General features: G+C 33.7%; 1 protein-coding gene across 1 annotated transcript in view; it reads left to right on the forward strand.

Annotated features, from left to right (window-relative positions):
• LOC102688304 (complement C3) overlaps positions 1-19,521 on the forward strand; it is an 84,820-nt gene that overhangs the window by 7,433 nt on the left and 57,866 nt on the right. The window contains exons 3-13 of the mRNA XM_069195920.1: positions 2,761-2,923; positions 3,777-3,847; positions 4,478-4,566; positions 5,224-5,306; positions 5,612-5,699; positions 7,397-7,502; positions 9,019-9,139; positions 14,132-14,247; positions 14,746-14,889; positions 15,073-15,282; positions 16,451-16,654. Coding sequence (XP_069052021.1) covers positions 2,761-2,923; positions 3,777-3,847; positions 4,478-4,566; positions 5,224-5,306; positions 5,612-5,699; positions 7,397-7,502; positions 9,019-9,139; positions 14,132-14,247; positions 14,746-14,889; positions 15,073-15,282; positions 16,451-16,654 — 1,395 coding nt within the window. The remainder of the gene's footprint in view (positions 1-2,760; positions 2,924-3,776; positions 3,848-4,477; positions 4,567-5,223; positions 5,307-5,611; positions 5,700-7,396; positions 7,503-9,018; positions 9,140-14,131; positions 14,248-14,745; positions 14,890-15,072; positions 15,283-16,450; positions 16,655-19,521) is intronic.

A 19,521-nucleotide genomic window follows, 5' to 3' on the forward strand; every position in this document is an offset into this window, starting at 1 on the left:
ACTTATACTTCGGTATAAAGCACTACACTTTAGATAATTTTGCACAATACACGGTTTTACTGCGCATTTTGAATAGCTGCATCTGCACATAAACAATAACAGGGCGAGGTCCTCCAGGTCCCGGGCTCAGAGGTCAGGTGATATTGGGGATGAGGCCTTTGCCCTCAAGCATGCAACAGCCTGGTGATAGGCGCGCTTCGCAACATCTGAACCCTAATGGTGAGAAATGAGCATTGGAGGCACTGGGATTAAATAGAGGGAGACAAAACAAGGCACACCTGGAGAACATACCAGCAACCACACAGTAGTGTGGAGTAGTGGAGTGCCGTCTAGGTGAGGGATGTTGACTGTGACACCTCAGAAGTGTATAGTCTGGCATTTTGGGTTAACCCCCAGGAAAAAAATTAACATAAATTCAAATTATGTGTGTGACAGACTCTATGTTAACCAAGACAGCTTCAAAAAACGCCAAGAAATTATGTAGTTTTGTCCGCAGAAAAAAATAAACTCTTCAGCAACCTGATTACTATCAAAGCTCAAGAATTACAATGTAAAAGTGCTTAATACTGCTTACTGCTTACTGAGATGGATCCTCGGACCGAAGCTGGTCGATTGCCTTCCCCACTAGCCTCCTCCATCACATCTCTCCAGGCATCTACATCAATTTCCTTCTTGTCGGCATCTTTCACTGAGGCAAGCCATCTTATTCTAGGTCTTCCTCGTGACCTCTTTCCCTCAATATTCTCTTCTACTATTGGTCCAACATTCTACCTTCTTTTATTAGGTCTTGATCTCTTCTCATTACATGGCCATACCACCGTAGTCTTCTTTGACACTAGTAACAATATCAGGGTCCTTATAAAGCTCTCTGTAATTCTCTTAAGACACTGTTTTCAAAACCCATGAGTTTACTCTCCATCTTTTTGGTGAGAGTTTAAAGCTCTGCACCATACAGTACTACTGGCTGGATTATTGTTCATAATTTGTTGATTTCAAAAATCACGAACTATCCTCTTCAAATCTCATTGAATTGTACATTCAAATTGTACATACAAATATTTTGGTTGTATCTTAATCCACCCTTTTCCATTGTTTCTTAAGACATAAAAAATCTTACTAGTCATCACAAATACAATTTAAAGAATTTGTTTGAATGATTTAATGAATTCTTCTTCTTCTTCTTCTTCTTATAAATTCCTGTTATACCGACTGCCACTACTCATTGCACTTTCCTGGAATACATCTATGACTAATAATAAGGACCCCGTGTAGTAGTCAATTAATAATATGAAATCCAGAATATTAGGATTATTACACTCAGTACTGCCATATAAAAGTATATCTTTTATGGTTGAAGTAGTTCAAGTACTGTAGGTAGCGTCAGTATGCGTAGGCTGCAAAGGAACAGGTAATGGGTTTATTCCATGCTGAAAAGTTAAGAAAGGAAACACAACGTTTCAGTCTGACACCTGAAGAAGGCTCCAGGGCCGAAATGTTGTGTTTACTTTCCAGAATGGAATAAACCATTTACCTATTATTATGGTTTACAGACATAAAAAAGAAAATGTCCACTATGCCACGTAGCACAATATAACACAGAGATAACTACATAGTGTTTTGTGATACTGCTGAACACCATAGAGTATTTTCACCAATTGATGAGTTCACCATTAACAATCACCTGTGAAAGGGCTTATAAATACTGGAACCTTGGTCCAGTACCAGAACATGAGAGACATTATGTTTAGAATTATAGTTGTTTCAAATCTAATGCAGTATTACTTGTATTATAGGACTTACACGTGCAAGCTATTCAGTGTTGTTTGTACTACAGACATTGATGTACAAAACAATGGTGAAATAACAGTTCCTCCATTTGTTGTTAAATGAAAATTAACCAAATCTTGTTGGTCTTCACTGGCTGTTGACTTCGTTTGGTTTGGAAAGGCCTGAAATTTGTATGATTCGGAAAACACTATTGCATCGATCAGTTACCCTGATTACCCTGATATTTTAATGAAGATAGACTTTGCACAGTGAAGAATGTAACAGCCAAAATACATATTGACTTATACATATGTGTTCTGTGTTTGGTATCAAAACAGCATGTAGATGGAAGTGGGTTTTTTCAACATTATTTTAACAAGCCATGGAAAAACCTGCAATAAAGCCTCCTGTACTTAATTTGATGTTCATTATGAATTTCCTTGTATGCTGAACCCTGAGAACCCTGGTAGAGTTTCTCACACACAAAGTTGGAAATTATTTAAAACCTAAATTCCAAACATGAAAAAGAGACAGTTTATTACCTGCTCTGTACTGCTTTGGTAGGGTGGGTCTTTGACAGCCAAGAGATTCTTAAATTTCAGAGAAACAATAATTCCTCAAACTTGCCAGGCACTATCAGAAACTAGCAGGCTTTCAATCAGAACCCTCTTTCAATCAGCACTAATTTTACTGTCAGATACGGTGGAGCTTGTCGCACAGCAAAATATTAAATTGAATGAAATCAGATGAAAGTAACTGCATGTCTTCAACCCTCCTGTGCAGAAGACTTAAAAGATTGATGACTCCTTGTTCAGACAGGATATAGCAAAAGTCATTGCTTGATCCTTTTTAAAGAAAATTACAGTATATGAAATGACCAGATAATGCAATAAGGAATGAGTGCCATTTTGACTATGGTACGGTCCCGTGAATACTAATTATTTACTTGAACAACTATACAAGTAGATGCACCATTTTTTTTTCTCAATCTAGATTCCCGAGGGATCATTTAATAAAGAATCCAAGCTTAATCAGTATGTATACCTGCAAGCCAAATTTGGAGGACATGTAGTGGAGTCAGCTGTATTGGTTTCTTTCCAGTCTGGATATATATTTGTGCAGACAGACAAATCTATTTACACTCCCACTGACACAGGTAAGGGGGCATTATTTATTGTAAAGCAGAATGACTAAGAGGCTAATTTATTATTTTATCTGGATTTGATTATTATAATTACTGTATAATTGTGGATTCTATAAAGGGTTCAACATTAAATAAATGTTGTTAAAATAACATTTGTCACCACATTTAACCATTTTTAGCACAAATACATTCAAAACCTGTAAAACATAGAATTGATTTTAGAATGGTTTTACTCAAGTATAAAGCTCATCATTGTACTGTACACTTTTTTTTCAAATAGTACATTGCGTAATAATTGTATGTATAGTTGATAGGGAATTCTGCATTGAGGCATCCTGACATTATAATTCCCATCCAAATCTCATTAGAGACTAAGAGTGTTTAACTTTAATTTTTTATATTGTTAAAATTTGTTTAAAAGCACATTATAATATTTTAGTTTGATCTTATATGAATTAGGATTGACAAACTTTGTTTGGCTTTGTTTTGTTTTCTCTTCGTAAAGTTTTAGTGATATTTAATCATGAATGGCAGTATAACAACTATAAAACTGAAAACACAAACTATACTGTAACTAAAATAAGAATGTAATCTTCTATGCACTTTTCAGTACCACTGGCACCTTTTTTGCAAAAAATATTCCACAAAGCAATGCTAATTGATTATTTTACATAAGAAATAGTGGGTCTTTGACAGCCATGAGCTTAAATTCCAGAGAAACACTAATTCCTCAAACTTGCTAGGCACTATCAAAATGTTTTTTTTAAATTAAAATCAATTACATAGCTTTACTTGAATTGTATCTATAGCGTAATAAAATAAAGAAATACTATATTGTATATTTCACAGAGATCTTGTTTTTCAGTTCTTTATAGAGTTTTTGCCCTGACCAATCGTCTGGATCCTAGTAAAAGTTCAGTTTCCGTTGAAATCATGGTAAAGTATTTATTGCTCTTATTTTACAGAATTAAACTAAATCAGGAATGGACCATTGTAAAACTGTTAAGTTTGCCATTAATTAAGCAGGAATTTTACCTAGTTTTGATATTTAGGCATTTGCAATGTTCAGTATGTGTAAATGTATTCTGAAACACTTCAGAAATGTAACCTCTTAAAATATCTAGTATGATCATATGGGTAGTTATGATGTGCGAAGATTGTGCAATACTCAGGAAGTCAAAGTCAATAGTCCTTTTGAATTGCCAGTATTATTTGTTTAATATTTATATTTAAAATGTTTGATTGATGCTTTGAAGCCATTACATGTGAGTTTTGCATTTATTTAGTTCATCTGTGTTTTTATATGTACATACATATGTATTAATTTATATATATATTGATATGTATTGTATGAGGAGTCCTGAGACATGAGCTGTGTCAGTGTGGGACATGCAGAGCTTAATCCCATGCTGAGACATAGAAATAATAAAAAATCACTCTTTGAGGCACACATCACAAAAAATCAGAAAAAGGTTATTTTTACAGCAGAGTTACCATCTGGGTGTTCCTGTATATAGTATGTATATATTAGAACTAATACGTGTTCTTCTTTTTTCTCTTTTTCAGACTCCTGATGGTATTGTAATTCAGAAAGACCTCTTATTTTCAGCCAATGGAATTATTTCAGGATCATATAAGCTGCCAGAAATACTTAGGTAAGCTTCCTGTTAATTGAAATTGTGTTTATAATAGTGAAGGAACTGATCAACATGAACTTGTGAAGGCAACCCACACATAGACATGCCCATTGGAAACACACAAATATACTGTATATACAGTATAAATTGGAGATGCCCGCTTTAAAATGGGGACCTTGTTGATGTATCCAAATACTGTAACAAAGATACAGAAAGCCAGGTTCAACCACAATCAGATTAAATGCTTTATACAGAAACAAATAGCACGAATAGATGAGCCATGACTAGACATATGATCAGATCTCTGATACACTGTAGCTCTAAAGGTAGGTTGTTACCCCACCCTAAAATAACACATACATTTTTCTTCACCCACAAGCGTACAGATGCTGTAGTTGCTGTCTCTTTCACCACCTCAATCAAAACACAATGAACAGAATTCTGAACGATGAAAGAGATGCTGTGTTTGGTGGAGTCAGGAGTTCAAACAGAACATACTTTTTTAAGCACTTTGATAAATGATGACTTTAAGGTAAAGAAGAGGCAAGGTTTTGGAACACAAAAAAAGTTGTTCTGTGTTTATTAATTTATGTTATGTTATTATTTAATTTAGGAATGTTAATCTTTCCTAGTTTTTCTATACAGAGTATGACAATTCTTTTTTTCTTTCTCTAGTACGGGAACATGGAAAGTTGTTACAAAATTTGAAAGTACACCTCAGAAAAATTTTACAGCTGATTTTGAAGTAAAGGAATATGGTAAGCCTTTTATTTTGTTTTCGAATTCAACATTCATTTTTTATATTTTATTTTGTGTATATAATATTTTTTCTGGCCTTATGTCAAACCAATATTAGTTTGAAAAGGTGCTAAATTAATTACATTCAAACATATTAAAAAATGAATAGAATATAAATAAAATACTTATACTACTTAAAATACTAAATATAATAAATGCTAATTTGCTTTCATGGTTTTTAATACCTTTGATACTACAGTATTGAATAGAAATGTAGACAAACCTTTAAAAACGATCTAATCCTACTTATTTACTTGTTGTCTAGTACTGCCAAATTTTGAAGTGAAGCTGGAACCACATCAGCTGTTCTTCTACATTGATGATGAAGAACTTACTGTCTCAGTAACTGCCAGGTAGGGTAATTATAAACAAATCTTATATTATAAATATGTTTTGTTTGTAAATTCTATTCTTATATTACAATTAACCTCCATACTGTGTCAAGAAGATACAAAGTAAATATAAACAATATAAATTGAAATGTTATTGTTATGTTAATCTCCAGCCCTGAAATGAATAAAACAAACATAATTATACAACAGAACAGAAATTATACAATATAAATTTCTCAAAGAGGTTAAAATATTCTCAAGTTGTAAGAACCCTGATTAGATTATTTGTGCCCTCAAGTCCACCTCATTGATGAAGTGCACAATGGGTCTCCTAGCCTCATATACAAATACAAATGTATAGGTACACAGAGACATGTAAAGGTAGTTCTAAGAGTATATGGTAACAATATTGTCCAAATCTAAATAAATTTTGTGCTTCAAATTAAAATAGTTTTGGACCCTTCTCTTGGTGAATGGGGTCTATGAAAATATTAAATTGAGATCCTTACCACTTAATCAATAAAGAAGTAACCCTGCTGTCCTGGCTGAATACACCTTTATGTTTGCTCAGTCTGATCTCTCTCACATGACTCTTATATATGAAGCACTCTGGGATCCCTTGAGATAAAACATACTTTATAAATGCACATAATAATTATTATATAAAATAAAGATAATATAAAATACAAAGAGAGAAAGATTCAGTTTCCAAGGTTAAATATCTAAGGATATATGTGACAGGAGCCATACATACAGTAAAAAGTGTTAATTTTTAACAATAGGCAACTCAGTACAGAAATCATTGTAAATTAAATCTATTGCCTTCTTTTACAACTGAACAAATTAGGAACAGGAACTGGATCTCTTCTCCTACAATCCAGTCAATACATGAGACCACCAACGACTTGTGTATCCAATCCTATGTATCAAGGTTCACGGCACAGTCCTGCTCTTCCTGGAGAAAAGTAACAGACTTGTAGTTAAACACCATTTATAAACAACAGCTAGCCCTCCAAACTAACACTCCTCCAACAAGATGCTGCCAGAAATTTCTTAAGCAGGTATAGCCCTTAACAATGTGGTCTTACCTCCTGCTGGAGCACATGTGTCATTGTAAGGAAATGTACTGTAGTATCCATGGTGTGATGTTCCAGGGAAGAGAGTCTTCCACCTGTCATACTGTAGTTAGTTATACTGTAGATAAATTACATGACAACGCCAACCTGCCTGCCACCCTTTCATCATATTTGAATTATACAAATGTATTCGTCAGTCATGAGCAGTCAAAACAGGTGATGCTGTGAGTTAAAACATGCAACAGAGAAAATGAAACATGCTTTGCTGAAGAGTTCCTAAATATGGCTTACTGTCATGAGTGTCATATGTTCTAGAAACAAATGTAAATGTGCATGGACTAAAACTGTCTCACTCTAACAGAAAGCCAAGCCTCATGGATCCTATGTCATGTCTATGTGCCGCAGAAAGCACAGCCAAGTTTTATACAATTTGTCTTGCCCCTGAAAATTTTTACAGATATAATATAAACTATACTGGCTATTGTTTTTCTTTTTCTGTGAATGTTATTGAACTACTAAGAAATAAAAACGGGATGGAATTTTGCTTAAAGAAAAACATAAATATCACTATAATTGAAGAGATGACTGCCTCAACATACACCTGATTGCAGCCCTTTTCATTTCCTGTACTGTTTACATTAGGTACTTGTACGGAAAAGATGTCGTGGGGTCTGCATATGTGGTGTTTGGAGTAGTGCTGGACAATGATGAAAAGAGAAGCTTCCCAGACTCCCTTCAACGAATAGAAGTAAGAATCAAGTTCCCATTTTCCCATTTTCACCACATAACAAGGGTCTGATTACACACTGGAATCACTGAAGTTAGCGCACACAACAATTGGTGCTCTTTTACAAGGACAAAAGTAATATAAAAAAATAATTTCTATCTAATCTAAGGCGTAAACACCATTCCTGCAACAGTAGATATTTTTAAAACAACAGTAGTTTGATCAAATGAAAGCTTTCTGAAGGGTGTCAGGGGTCCACTTTTAACTTCTTCCTTTCCCACATAAATGGAAACACTTTCTCCCTCACTTTGTCTTTAGGCTAAAGGGATATGTTAATGTACTAAACTGTTCACGGCCCTTCTGGACAATTCCAGACTATGCAGATGACATCGTATATTTCCAGCAACTCTATTTACTGCATCTCATGCAGAAAATGCCCAGCTATTTACATTGGTGAGACAAGAAGGAGACTGGCAGTCCATTTCTGGGAACATATCAGAACTGTCAGATCAAAGATTATATCCCTAACCAAAATTATCCTGAAGCTAGGATCATACCTTCCCCCTCCTCTCAAGAACAGACTTGTCTCCTTCTAAATCCTTTTATGCATTTGCTGGTTTTGGCTTCATACCTCTCCTCTCATTCTCCCTGATTGTCGATGTTCTTTCTCCCCTTCTCCGTGCCCCTTGCTAACTACCCTGTCTGTTGTTCTCCCATGCCAATTTCTCTCTCTCCCTCGCACTTGAAGAAGGCTTCACACCTGAAGCTTCACACTGTGTTTCTTTTGTTTTCCTTTAGCATGAAATAAACCTTTATCTGTTTCTTTATAGCCTACACAGGCTGATGCAACTGCTTACTCAAACTAGTAAACTCTTACTTGCTTGGTAGAAACCAAAAATTGTTTTGAACACCTTAGATTTGCCTGCACATTATCCAGTCTTTGAGGGTTTTATAATATTCCCCAGCGAGTAAAGTGAAGTTTTCATTTACACCCCACAGATATGCATCTTCAGACTTGCACAGACACTGATGAATTCCACCATTGACATGTTACTGACACCTGATCACACTTTATAATCCAAATAATTAAATGTTTTATGTGACACATTACAATTATAACTATCAATGAGGAAGCAAAGAGTAGTAAAATTCAATAGCCATTAAAGTTTGTATTTAACAATATATAACTAATGTATCATTTCACAATATATACATTACAAGATATTTTAAACAGATCAATAAACTACACATACTGTATACAGGTTAGTTATATGTGGACCAAAATTAATCATTTTAGTTCTGAGTAAACAAAAGTGAACATATTGTAAATTAAGATAAAGACCTAAAAATGGCTGAAACTTATTTTTTCCCTGTCATTCATGATTCAAAGTAATCACATGAACTTTCCTTTGATTTGCATTGATTTGCGTCCTGGCTCAATGGAGTTAATGATGGACAGGCTTATTTATGGCATTGAAAAGTGTAAAAAATTGCACAATGTAACAAACAAATTGAATTAATTTGTTCTCTATTTCAGATTACAGCTGGAAAGGGAACAGCCACATTGAAAAGACAACATATTTTAAAGATATACAAAGAAATGAAGGAAATACTTAAAAAATCAATCTATGTATCTGCAACAGTTTTAACATCAACTGGTAAGTCTTTTTCTTTAACATTTTCAGACAGCGTGCAAGACATTGGCAAAGGATGTATGTGAAAAAAAAACTGTTGGAACATCAACAGACACAAATGCTGTTGACATTTGTGAAGTTCATTTTCTGAATCTATACTATTTTGTTTTTTTAGATGTTTGGTCCATGTCAAACAAAATGTTTCTAGTGAATTGCTGTGAATTTGACTTTAGTCTTCACTACAGCATAATTCAGAGTAGAATACAATAGTAATTTCATTGAAGCTTCTTTTTAAAAGTAAAACTTAATTCAGAAAGTTCAAGGTGAAGGGTAAGTTGGCAGAGTAGCTTGTATTGTTTTAAATGTTTCAGACTTTAAACAGATAAGTTCTGGGGATGTTTTGCTACTAAGAAACCAACTGCCTATCCTTATTGAAATGTATCAACTTGTTATACTTAGTCATTTTTCTTTGATAATTAATATGATTCAAAACATAGTAATTTTGAATACACCTGGACTATTTTGATTTTATGCAAGTTTCCAAGATCACCCATAACTGTAGAGACCCTGCAGATCTTGTCAACTCCAAATTAATATGGTGAAAAAATGGTTATTTACAGATGCAGCCATTCAAAATATGGGGTACTTTGGGAATGTATCTCCAGAATACCATAGAATATCGCAGTCCGTGATTGGCTGGCCAAAAAAAACGACAGGTGGCACTTGTGGTGTATTAGTTGTGAGTGTAATGATTGCTTCATTTAATCTCTTTACCATGCATGTTGAAATCAGCTTAATATGGAATATTAATGTGGGATTTTACAACTAAAGGGAAATTTGTTAGATAAGCATAAAAAAAGAGGGGCTTAATGTCTCTGAGTGTCATAAACTATATTAATTTAGGAATATAAACATATTATGTAAACTGTATATGGATGGAAGTGGCAGTTTAAATAAAAAATATACAACAGTATTCCACTTTCTTCAAAAACATTTTATGCATCAAAGTCTTTCACTCGGTCACTTGTTGTGGTTATTTTGGAAACATTTTGACGTGCTCATTCTGGCTATATTAAGTTAATATACTTTATAAAAAGTTATATGTTTTAACCTTATCTATTAATACTTACGCTTGTTATCGCAGTAAAAAAATGTGTACTTTTTAGAATCCGCTAAATAAGAAATAAAATTATCTAAAGAAATTAATAATGCTATTAATTTAAGGATCTAAATATATGTATTTATATAGCTGGTAGTATTACTGTAATCCACTTTCTTTGTAAGCACATTTTATTTTTAATTTGACTCATTCACACATGATTCGTTTAGAAACATTTTAAGTTGTTTGTCTCAGCTGTGTTTCCGAGTAGCCCGTTGGTACAGCAGGTACAGCAGAGGTTCTGTCTAGGTGTTCTGAGTTCAATGCCTGGTTTGGGAACAAATTGTTCTTCTAAAAAACAAAGACTCCTTTTTAAAATATAAAATAGTTAATATTATGTACACTATATTAAAAAGTTGTTTTTTTATATAAGATATTCAATGTTAAGTGATATTAAATAAAAACATGAATGAGCAAACGTGAATACGTGAAAGGCAATTTAACACAAGCCTTTACAACAAGCCTTAAAACGAAATCGTATATATTATAATTCGAATCGAGAATAACAAAGCGGTATAAAAATACCACTGAAACTATAATAATGTGTCTGATCATTATTAACAGTATTAATTTAATAATAATACTGCTTTTATTACTTATTATAAAAATACTAATACTAATTTTTGTTATTAATACTAATAATACAAATGTAAACTTCTTGTATCTTTTTCAGAGTCATTTGTTTTCTCCGGTTTTCATAACCTTCTCTAATTAAAACGCCTATTTATGAGATACTATGTTTCAGATGTCAATAACTTTGTGTAAAATGACACCGAGCCTTCAAACCACAGCATTTTAAAGATTGCAATATGTAAACATTTTCACAGCTTTTATTTAAACAATATCTAGTACCTGGTTACATTTTTAGAAACCTTAGTTTGAATAAAGTGGATCGCAGGTGTAAGTGACTTAATAATAATTATAATAATTATAATAATAATAATAATGGGACAATGCATCATGCTACATTTCTGTGCATCAGCTGAACCATTCTGAAGTCTGTCAAAATCGTTAAAAAAATAACCAAATGTTATAGGTGAGATTGCTATCTGTCCTGGATAAGGCGGTTAGAAAATATATAGACTGGTGGATTAAACTTGTAAAAATGTTAAACTTTTAATGCAATATGGAAGATATTAATAATATCTTGGACAATCTGTAAGGTGAAGAGTTACAGAGGAGACATGTTGAGGTTTTTCTTTTCAGTTTGGAATTAACTTTTATGTAGTCCATTGCAGCCACTTTATGTAACGCAGTTCTGTACTTTAACAAATATTTTATTTGTCACAAAGGCTAGTAGTGTTACACCCCATTATGTTTGTTATGTAGAATAGATAGTTTTGCTTGGGGGATGGGGATGGAAAACATTCACATTCTCATAGCGACACCCTGGACAGACAAATGTGATTAGGTGTTAAAAGTTAAAAGAAGTTCAGCACATTTTAAATTACTGAGAGGCTATGAACAGCAGCAGCACCTGTGTCGATGTTAGCGGTTTTATAAAAAATAATAAATTAATAATCAGGGTGCTGCTGGTTTTAGTTTGTAGTGGTCCTTTGTATTACAGGTATTATGGTACTGCAGTCTGTATTATGGGTAATTGTGGTGTCAATTTAGTGGATTTTATTCTGCACTTTGGAGCAGTCTGAGAAATGTCTCAAGGCAGATAGTGGGTTTTAGTCTCTTGGTTTGCTAGTGACATATTAGATGTTAAAAGGCATTCAACCTCCTCGCCCCAGAAAGACAAATGTGATATAGGTGAGACAAATCCATTCAAATGGGTGCAGTCTGTTAACACAAAATTTAACAGAGCCGCTTGTGAGAGCAAGGTGACTTTCTGCCCAATTACATGAGATCTAAAGTACAGTCAGATAGATTTTAAATTCTTTAGCTACAGTAGCTGTCAAATTCACCTACTTTGCGCAATACACAACTTCTGAAAAAATACCTTTTTCTCTTGTGCAAACTCATCAAAAGTTTATTTGTTATAATTCTGAAATTTGAACGGTATTCTTCAGCGACTCATTCATAGCATAATGAAAATAATCATCCCATCCCCTCCCTCACCAGGTCTTGCCTCCCGCTGTTCCACACACTCGAATCCCATGAAGTGAGATTCACAGATTCGATGAAATAGTAGCTCACACAGCAATGAACGGCAGTGTGATCGTATACTGTATACTGTATATAAAATATGATACCATATGGTATGAAAGCCACTACAGTGCAGTATCTGTATTAACACAAAATAAAGCTGTTCTTAATTTGAATATAAATCTGGAGAGGCACATCGTGTTCGCAACAAGCTATAATAACAAACTATTTTCATACATCTGGTTATGTAAAAATATAGCCAAAAGGATTGCTCTAAAGGTTAAATTCCAAGATGAAAAGACAAGACTCTACGTATCGTCTCTGTAACTCTTCAGTTTACATCTCGTCAATGGTCCTTATATAAGAAATATAAGAAAAGACGATATACAGTATGTCTCCTCTATAACTCTCCTCTATAACTCTTCAGTTTACAGAATAATTCAACAGAGCCACACAGCATTGTCACAACAAAGTAAACAACAGTCACTGGCTTTCTTAAAGATGTAACACATCTTCAGTGTCATGGTACAGTTTAAACATATTGATAAGCTGTTCTTCATTACCACTATAAAGTGGTAATGTATAAAGTTTTTTTTAAAGCCAATGTCAAAATCTTTCTAAAATGTCCACTTGTGATATTTTAGCTGCTTAGTTACACGACTCCATATTAATATTACTATCAAGTGGTATTAAATCTGTACAACTTTACTTTTTTACAATAACAGCAAGTGGTGTTCTTACTACAGTACGTATTCTTAGAAAAGGATAAAATGTTATAACTTTTAATGAAGTACAGTGTATAAGCTTTATAATGTTAGAACAAGCACGTTAAAACAACAAACCACTGTAAGTTACCACGTTAAAGACTTTGATGCATAGAATATTTATTGCATATATATATAATTAAAATATAATATACATATAATTAATGTATGTAGAAAGTGGAAGGTTGTGTATTTTTGTCCAACTGAGGAATCTTGCTTTTATAAAATATGCCTACTTTTTAATAAGTTTAATGTTTACCATGCTGTAATACACAGTTTAAAATAATTAAAAGTAAAAAAAAGTATACAACTTAAATTCTTTGACTGGCAAAAGATAGTCCCTCAGCTTTGACCAGGATTCGAAACTGTGCATTTTCTTGGCGACAGCCCAAATGCTGCACATGAGACTTTAAGCTTTCCCAGCACCACTTAGCAGTTTAACAAGGTATTTCACCCTATTTTAAAAAAACATTTGGTACCTTGTATTTCCTTGCTGAACATGCACTGCGATTTACCGCAGCCATTTTGAATGGCTGGATCTGTATTTCACAGTATAGAAGTGTTGATAATTCCCTAATTAATCCATTAGGGAAAACATCCAGGTTCATGACTCAGACATTAGGAAACAGTTGAATGAACTTAACACCAGATTTGTTTTTATTCATTCCAATATGGATTCCAAAGAATAATTCCAGTCTCCTTTAAAATAGCTGTATATATAATAAATCAATGATGAAAAAAATAATATGTGAAAAGGCTGTATTATAAAATTTTAACATAGAGTAGAGATATATCTAGAATTAAGTATTATGTTAAATTTGTTATGGACATAATTTTAAAATCAGTTTTGTCACTATAATTTTAAGATAAAGTTTGACTCCTCTCAACCAGAAATGTTCAAATAATAAAAATGTAGAGGAGCAATGAGTCACTGAGTTTATGTTTCTATGTAAAATTCTGTATTCATACCTTAATATTATATTTGTAATTTTGTTAAAGGCAGTGATATAGTGGAAGCTGAGAGGAGAGGCATCCAAATTGTTCAGTCCCCTTATGCCATTCATTTCACAAAGACTCCCAAGTACTTCAAGCCTGGAATGCCCTTTGATGTCATGGTAATTTCACACTATCAGCAATGCTACTATGATATTTAACATAACTGCATATAGTGGATATGTGCATATTCTATCATTAAACTCATATAGGAATTTGTTTCAAAGGTAGAAAAAAAAAGGTTTCTGTTTCATTTTAAAATTTATAACATTCAAATCTTCTCTTAGCAAATGATGTTGTGCTCTTATTAATACCCTAAATACCCTAAATTAGTTTGTTCATCATCATATCACTACATGTGTATGTCAAAAACAACAAAAGGACAATGGACAAATGAAATATCAGTATAGTTCCAATTTTCAGATCCACTATAGGCTAATAAGCTTCACAACTAAAAGAGATTTTTACTAAACTTGTTCTTCTTTAATATTCCATCTTTTACATTTATTTCTGACATTGAGAGTTTTTTTTATCACACAGTGTACAGAAAAAGAAAACCTTTAATAATGAAATCTACTTTTTTATCTCTGTATCCTAATAAAATATTTCTGTTCCCAAAGGTTCTCGTGACAAATCCAGATGGCACGCCAGCAAGCAACATTGATGTTGAAATAAGTCCAGAAATTTCTGGCAGAACTCAACAACAAGGAACAACAAAGATGACCGTTAACACACGTGGGGATGCTACACGACTACCAATCACTGTATGTTCTACATGCTGTTTTAGGAACTCATGTTCAATGTGTTAAATATGTATAAAATTGCTATTCAAATATGAATTCAAATAATAATTTGGGATTCAAGGCTATGATCTTTCAGTTCATCTATAATCATCCCTGTGATCTCTGACTGTAATGGCCTCTATCTTACATTGTGATTTTTGACAGGTGAAAACTAAAGCTCCTAATCTCACTCCTGATCGCCAAGCTACAGGAAGCATGGAGGCCTTGCCTTATAGGACACAACTGAATTCTAAAAACTACCTTCATATTGGAATCCAGGCAGCTGAACTGGAACCAGGAACAAATCTGCAAGTTAATCTGAATCTAGGCAATGACGCTGGAGTCCAGGATCAAATAAAGTATTTTTCATATCAGGTGTGTATTTAGTTGTCTAATTGAATCCCCTGAAGTCTGTCTAAAAGGTCCTCATTTTCACAAAAGAACATACGAAATTGTTGTGCAATAAGTCATGACATTCAGTTCATTATATTTTATCCTTTCCTCCCAAAGTGTAAAACACTACAGATGAGTTTTAAGATGATTACAAAAGATGATTTTTAAGAGGTTTCTGATTATGACCGCTTCTCAACCTAAAATTTAAAACTGGGTTATTTTGTCATTAGAATTTGATCAAACTATTGAAACAAAAATTCAAACAAAGAAACACTAAATTGTTTTAAGTGTATAGGCAATTCTAAAATGACTGGTGTCACGCTTGCAATGTGAAGTTGCCATGGGTAAACGCAGCATTCTCCCAAGTGCCCTCAAGCCATCTCAGTGAGAATGAGACCAGACCCCAGGTCTATCCACTTGCCTGCCTATCAAAAAGGCAGCAATCTTCCTATCATGCTACAAATTAAACATCACATTTAAGGCTAATTCAGTGCTTTACCAGTTATCTGACATTAAACTACTGAAAGCAGTCCAATTAGTTCTCTGCTTGATATTCACTTTCACTGAAACTGAAAGGTAAGTTCCATCTCAGCACATGGCCAGAGGTGATACCTCTGTATGTTTACCAGGAAGCCCTTACTCTGTCAGTTGTTTCTCGGGCATCCCTGATCTTGTCAGCCCATCTGCCTGTTTCCTAGGAGGATCCTTTCCAGTCAGCCTGTATGCTCTGTTCCAGGACAGCCTGTATAAACAGCAGACTGCATATCCAACTGCATCCCTGCTGTCTCAGCTCTTCCTGATAAAGGATACCACAGTGTTACAGCTGGAATTTATTCCAACAGTATAAATTGTTCCTTTCATATGCTGATGTTTTTTGCACATTCATTTTATGACTTATTTCAGACATTTCACCTGCAAGGTAATCATAATATGAATAAGACTTTGTACTGTAAAGAAGTATTTTTACTCTGGCTCATCACCTAGAGATATCGGTGACAAAGCAGATCAGCCTGATTTTGTCTGAATATATATTTTCAATCCTGTCTTCAGTTTCAAGCTAGTGTGAAGACTATCAATTAAGTTTTTTGTTTTCCATTGAGGTTTATTAGAATCTTAGAAATGTAATTGTAACTTCACTGTGTTTCAACAGATTGTAAACAAAGGACAGATTATGACAGCTGGAAAACAGGCAAGATTACCTGGGCAGTCCTTGGTTACATTATCACTGCGCATTGAAAAAGAAATGATTCCTTCTTTCCGGTTTGTGGCATATTATTACCTCAGAAAAGGTGGACAAATCGAAGTTGTGGCCGATTCAGTCTGGGTGGATGTAAAGGACACATGTATGGGAACAGTAAGTATCTGACAGTTAATGTAAGTATTAATTGTAAAAAAAAATATAATCTATTTTGGAAAGCAGTCTCTACGTGGTAAAACTTCTAAAATGAAACATAAATTAAGGCAAGGTAGTCAATACAAAGTGCATAAGACTAAGAATAAAAAATGTACTGTTTGCCTATAAATACAAAAATTGATTTAACTCCAAAAACAAATTTGTGGACTAAAAAATATAAAGTAATAACTGTTATAATTGTATTTGTTTTTATCTAGTATTATAAAGGAAAGTGGAACTTAAGGAAGAGTTCTTTAATGATGATTGGCACCAGCAGCTGTCTAAAATGTCAGTCCAGGCTTACATAATTATTGTATCACAATTACTTTACAAGAAATAGATAAGAAGGAACTAAAGACAAACATTTGTCAATGTTTAAAACTACTTAAGGTCCTCCAAACTTTCAAAGTTCTTAAACTTTACATACAGTAGGTAAAACATGTAGTCTTTGAACTGCTTGGTAAATATCCATGGGTGTACAACACACTAACCTATTCAGGCACCAAAAAATAGTTTTTGCTACAATGAAATAGGAAAAGCAAATAGTACAGACATCATAATGCAGGCACATTTCAGTGCTTTTGCAGTACTGTAGGTACAGATGCAGCCATTCAAAGTGCGCGGTACAAACCCGTACAGCGGGCAAATCATTACGTCATACCGCTTCATAACGCGTCATACCGCGTCATTCCGCGGTACGTGATTGGCTGGCCAAAATGACCGACAGGGGAATTCGTGGTGCATGGTCGGTCGTGGAAAGATTCAATCATTTAATGTCTTTACTGTGCATGTTTTAATCCGCAAGTATTGAATACTTATATAGAATTTTACCACTAAAGGGAAATTTTAGTAGCTGACCATAAAAAGAATAGGAGCATAACGCATCTGAAGGTCATAAACTATATTAATTTAGGAACATAAACATATTATGTAAACTGTATATTGCTGGTCTTGATATTTTAAAGAAAAAATACACACCAGTATTCCATTTCTCTATAAACAGTTTAAGCATCAGGGTCTTACATGTGGTTATTTTGGAAGCATTTTTATGTGCTCCTTGCTCCTTCTGACCATGTTACTATACGTTTATACAGTATACAGTGCTTTGTGAGAAAAGTGAGTTTTAAGTTTTTCTGTGAATACGCTCGATCGGAGTAAACAAGCATACTTTTAGAATTTGATTAATAGGGAATATAATTTGGAATCGCGTATCGAAAGAAATTAATAACGATATAATTATATTCATGTACTGTAACACAAACAGTAGTATATACACATATCAATAGATATGTGTACGGCTGTTTCACCACTTGTCATGTGACTGTGTTAGTGGTATGATGGTTTAAGTGCCTGACTTGTAAGCGAGAAGTTGGCTGTTCAAATCCAGCTATCGCTATGAGTTTTCTTTTAACAAACATTTCTTTGAAAAACTAAAATAGCAATATTATGGACACTCTATTGACCTTTTTATATTTCTAAATATCACAACTTGTTCGAATCTACAATAAGTCATTTTTTAATAACAATGAATAGTCACCATCTTTCCCATTAGTTTTTGTCAATGAAAAAATAAAGTATTTCCGTTTACAAAGACGGTTACAAAGAATGTGCACCAGGGTAATACTTTCAGTTTACAGCTTGTCCAAGGTCATTCATTATTAATACTACTAGTAATATCTTCGGTAAAGACTTTGATGTGTAAGATATTTCTGCATAATTAAAATATTTATGATAAAGGTGGTAGGTTGTGTACTTTTGTCCAACTGATCAATCTTGCTTTCATAAAATATACCAATTTTAATGTATAATGATTAACATGCTGTAATACAGTATACAACTTAAATTCTTAATTGAATAAAGATTGTCCCTCAGCAGTGATTGGGAGTCAAATCCGGGTGTTTTCTAGCAACAGCTCAAATGTTGTACATGAGAGGTTGAGCTTTATTAGCTCCACCTGGCGGTAATTCTGGATACTATTATCTTACTTGCGGTATTATTATGGTATTATACGGTATGACAAGTTATAACGTGTTATACCGCAACACGCCCACTGCGTTTTACCGCGGCATACCCCGCTTGTTTTGAATGGCTGCATCTGTACATTTCAATAGTATTTTTGAAAAAGTTGAATATTTTGTTTTGAATCTTTAGACATTTAGACATTTAGATATTTTTACTTTTTTAGCTCTGTTTTGCTTGATTTCAATTCAAGTTCAATAATTTAAATCCACCTAATATGAGTCCTGAATAAATTATTTTCTCTCTTCCTTCATTTAATGGATAGAATTTCCAGTGTATCTTGTTAATGTACACCTGAAAATCTAAGAGTTTAGCCTTGCATGAACACTTAATAAAGATCCTGTGGTACTTTATTTATTTGATGGTTTTACTGAGACAATTATTAATTGTAGCAGTAATCACGAGGTGGTTCGTTGTGGCTTTTAGAAAATCAAATGTCAGAACAACTAACAACGCACACACACGGGTTCAATACACGAGATACATTTATTAATATAAATTGTGCACCAAACATATACTAGTCTGCCTGGATACAAGCGGCAGACCTTACTGTGAGGGTTATCAATACACAAGGTATATAATCTCGAAGAGATGCCAACACAAAGAGATACACAACAGAGGATATATGTCAATATATATCGTTCGGTTACCAAATCGCTAAACAGTGTTATTACCCACAGTTACTCTAAACTCGGACGTAAATACATTACTCATGAATTAAATTGATAACAACTTGTATTGAGGTACAATTGAATTCTCGAGACGCAATGTAGAACATGGGGTTTACTTATCCACTGTGTATGGATTTG

Source organism: Lepisosteus oculatus, chromosome 11 (assembly GCF_040954835.1).
Source record: "Lepisosteus oculatus isolate fLepOcu1 chromosome 11, fLepOcu1.hap2, whole genome shotgun sequence".
Taxonomy (NCBI): domain Eukaryota; kingdom Metazoa; phylum Chordata; class Actinopteri; order Semionotiformes; family Lepisosteidae; genus Lepisosteus; species Lepisosteus oculatus.